This window comes from Archocentrus centrarchus, chromosome 18 (assembly GCF_007364275.1).
Source record: "Archocentrus centrarchus isolate MPI-CPG fArcCen1 chromosome 18, fArcCen1, whole genome shotgun sequence".
Classification (NCBI taxonomy): Eukaryota; Metazoa; Chordata; class Actinopteri; order Cichliformes; family Cichlidae; genus Archocentrus; species Archocentrus centrarchus.
The window spans coordinates 7,878,332-7,881,168 of NC_044363.1; the positions used below are offsets into that span (position 1 = coordinate 7,878,332).

Consider the following 2,837-nt stretch of genomic DNA (forward strand, 5'->3'; position numbering starts at 1 on the left):
TGAGATCATAAATAAACGACACATTGACATTTTCACAAAACTTTATTGGAATTGTCAAGTTGTCACTAGAATCATGGAGCTGAAGCAGAGTATAAGCTCACTGTTAAGAAACATACAGACATTTTCTCACGTGGTTTGTGTATAAGAAGCTAAAATTACTCATGAGCATCTGTAGCATCTAAAAGCACCACATACTGAGAAACTGAGAGGCCTTTTTAAAACTGTCAGCAGGCCTGTGGTTTTTAAACTGCTCTGTCTGAGAGCGTTTAACAGCTGCAACCAACCAAGTCAACTGAACACTGCAGAGGAGAAAAAGGCATACAGTAAAGAAAACTGAAGCTGAAGTACACATACATAGTATATCTCTTGTGACTGTCCAGTTTTTTGCAGTTTCATTATTTAAATATCCAGACTTCCAGAACATTCTGTATCAGTCATTAATAAATTAATATATTAATATGCAAATTTCACTTATTTCTGCCTAACACCAAGTTTTCCACAGTGAAATAATCCAACGACCAGTAGAAACACAGCCACCATCAGAACGGTGAACGTAGTCCTCAAGGTTAGGAACACATAGATGGCAGGACAACAAGACGAGCAGGTCTCTCCATGAAGGTCTGCAAAGATAAAAATGCATCTGTTGTAACACAAATCAGGTTCAGCTTTAAATGAAAAAACTGGGGAAGTTGATTGGTTCCAGTTAGTGTGCTATACTCAAACTTATGCTAAAATAAATTAGAGCTATTAATGTATGGTTTAAAATAGTTTTACCTCTGACAGTCAGCAAGCTCTCTGGTGATTCTCCAGTATCAACGATCTTACACTTGTAGAGTCCTTCATCAAACATGGAAACTTTGCGGATGGTCATCTCATCAGTGTAGCTGGTCCCAATGAAGAAGCCATCTTTATAGAAGTGAGCTGTGAGGTTAGAAGTCTTTGTCTTGTTTCTGCAGCGCAGAGTCACATTGTTTCCCTCCATGACAGGGACAACGGGACTCTCTAGGATCACAGAACCAGCTGAAAAACAAGACTTTTTCTCTTATACAGAAATCACTAACATTTCAAACAAAACAAAGACAACATCAAAATAATTAGTGGTACATTTTATTTAAACTACTATTACTACTATTAATACTATTCCTGTCACTACCATAGTGTCTCTGCTGATGTTTTGAGAATAAGGTAAAGTGTGTTGGTCCATTTACTGTGTATGATCCCAGAAGTATAGGTATGTGTTTTTAATGTTATAGACTTTGGTTTTATTGTAACCTTGGAATCACTATAATGTGACAACTTGCAGTGAAAAAAGTCTGACACACCTACAATGACAAGATTTACAGCTACACAATCTATAAAGCAAATACTGCACAACATAACTGTGAAATAAAAAAGCTGAATTGACTCAGGTTATATCCTTTTTTTCCTTAAATAAATAAATAATTACATAAGGGCGATTTAGAATAGATATCACAAATAGGATGCACCATAGCTACACATACAAATAGATGTATTAAAATATCTCTAATACAATATGAGTATATAACAGCCTGAGTGTTAAACATACGAGTGATAGTGATGTTGATACTCTTGCTTTTCTCTCCTGCTCCAGTCTCACACCAGTATTCACCGCTGTCAGTTGAATAGACTCGATGAATCGCACACAGTAGCGTTGGTGACTTCTTGTCACACACTGAAATGAACTCCTCAGTGTTTCTGATCCCTTTCAACTGAGCAGAGCCATCAAGACCCTCGCAGTGAAAGAAGACAGACTCCAGTTCAAAGAACTGCAGTCTGTTTGGGACAATGCGGAATATGGCACCTTAAGCAGAAAGACAGAGGTCAAAATTTAGTATACATTAAAAATATTGATCCAACTGTTTTCTTTATTATACAAAAATTTGTAAAACAAAGTAATGTGATTTAAGAGAGAAACTTGCTCAGCTGCTTACCCCTGCTTTCAACATGTATGACCATCAGAATGAATACAAGCGACCCTGGAAAAATTAAACAAATTATCAGCCAAAGAGTTGGATCCATCAAACATAACAGGAATTGAACTGCACACAACCTCCTGCTGGAATATTTTTTTAATTTATAGCATTTCAATCTGTCAGACCTTAAGCGGGTTTAATATACTGCACATTGTGGACATAATGACATACCTGATGAAGATTAGATTGGCCAAAACAATAAGTAATTTAATAACAATAAGTATCAATTTTAATGTTGGCCACTACTAAGTGAAACAGTTCTTTTCAAGTACAAGGAAATATGCAAAACCAGAGAACTCACACATCTTGAAGCAGATGACTGTGACCTTCATGTTGTCCTTCAACTGAAACACAGCCTGAATTACAGCTCATGTCTATTGCATAAGAAAACTTCCTCTTCCTGTGTAAAAGCTGGGGACTCACTAATTGTGGTTTTTAAAAAAAATACACAGTTCATGAATGCAGTTAGAAGTTTGTTACTAATCATAAACTGCAAAAACATGTCCAGTTTCTCTTGAAAAGTTATATTACGTGATCATAGTGAGTCAGACAATTCTCATGCATTCATTTCCATCTGTATTAAATCGCAGTTTAGATTAACATAGATAGTTTAATCTGACAACATGCAATATTAACTGTTTTGCCATCAAATATGAATTAGTGGACAAAAAATAAATTAGGCACTCATGGTGTCAAAGTCAGCTGTGTGGAAGGCAGGAGATGGACCCACAATACAGGACTTAAGAGACATACTGTAATTCAAAAGCAGCTTTATTGCTGTGCAGTTTACTCAAAAACTCATGCAGGAACAAATATTTCAAAATTTAGACTCATGCAGAAAAC

General features: G+C 36.0%; 1 protein-coding gene across 1 annotated transcript; it reads right to left on the bottom strand.

Moving 5' to 3' along the window:
* Positions 1-471: 471 nt before the first annotated feature.
* On the bottom strand, positions 472-2,156 carry LOC115796657 (Fc receptor-like protein 5). Its single transcript, XM_030753018.1, has 4 exons — positions 1,953-2,156; positions 1,568-1,822; positions 775-1,020; positions 472-620 (listed from the first exon to the last, which is right to left on the bottom strand). The coding sequence occupies exons 1-4, from the start codon at positions 2,038-2,040 to the stop codon at positions 472-474; spliced, it is 738 nt and encodes a 245-aa protein (XP_030608878.1). The 5' UTR covers positions 2,041-2,156.
* Between the last annotated feature and the right edge of the window lie 681 nt (positions 2,157-2,837).

What these genes read in the sequence shown, in the direction of transcription:
- LOC115796657 (XM_030753018.1), bottom strand. Translation starts at nt 2,040, where the DNA reads ATGGATCCAACTCTTTGGCTGATAATTTGTTTAATTTTTCCAGGGTCG. An exon ending in CATACATGTTGAAAGCAGGG is followed by an intron (nt 1,823 to 1,952) that starts GTAAGCAGCTGA and finishes TTTCTGCTTAAG; the next exon opens with GTGCCATATTCCGCATTGTC. An exon ending in TATCAACATCACTATCACTC is followed by an intron (nt 1,021 to 1,567) that starts GTATGTTTAACA and finishes CTTGTTTTTCAG; the next exon opens with CTGGTTCTGTGATCCTAGAG.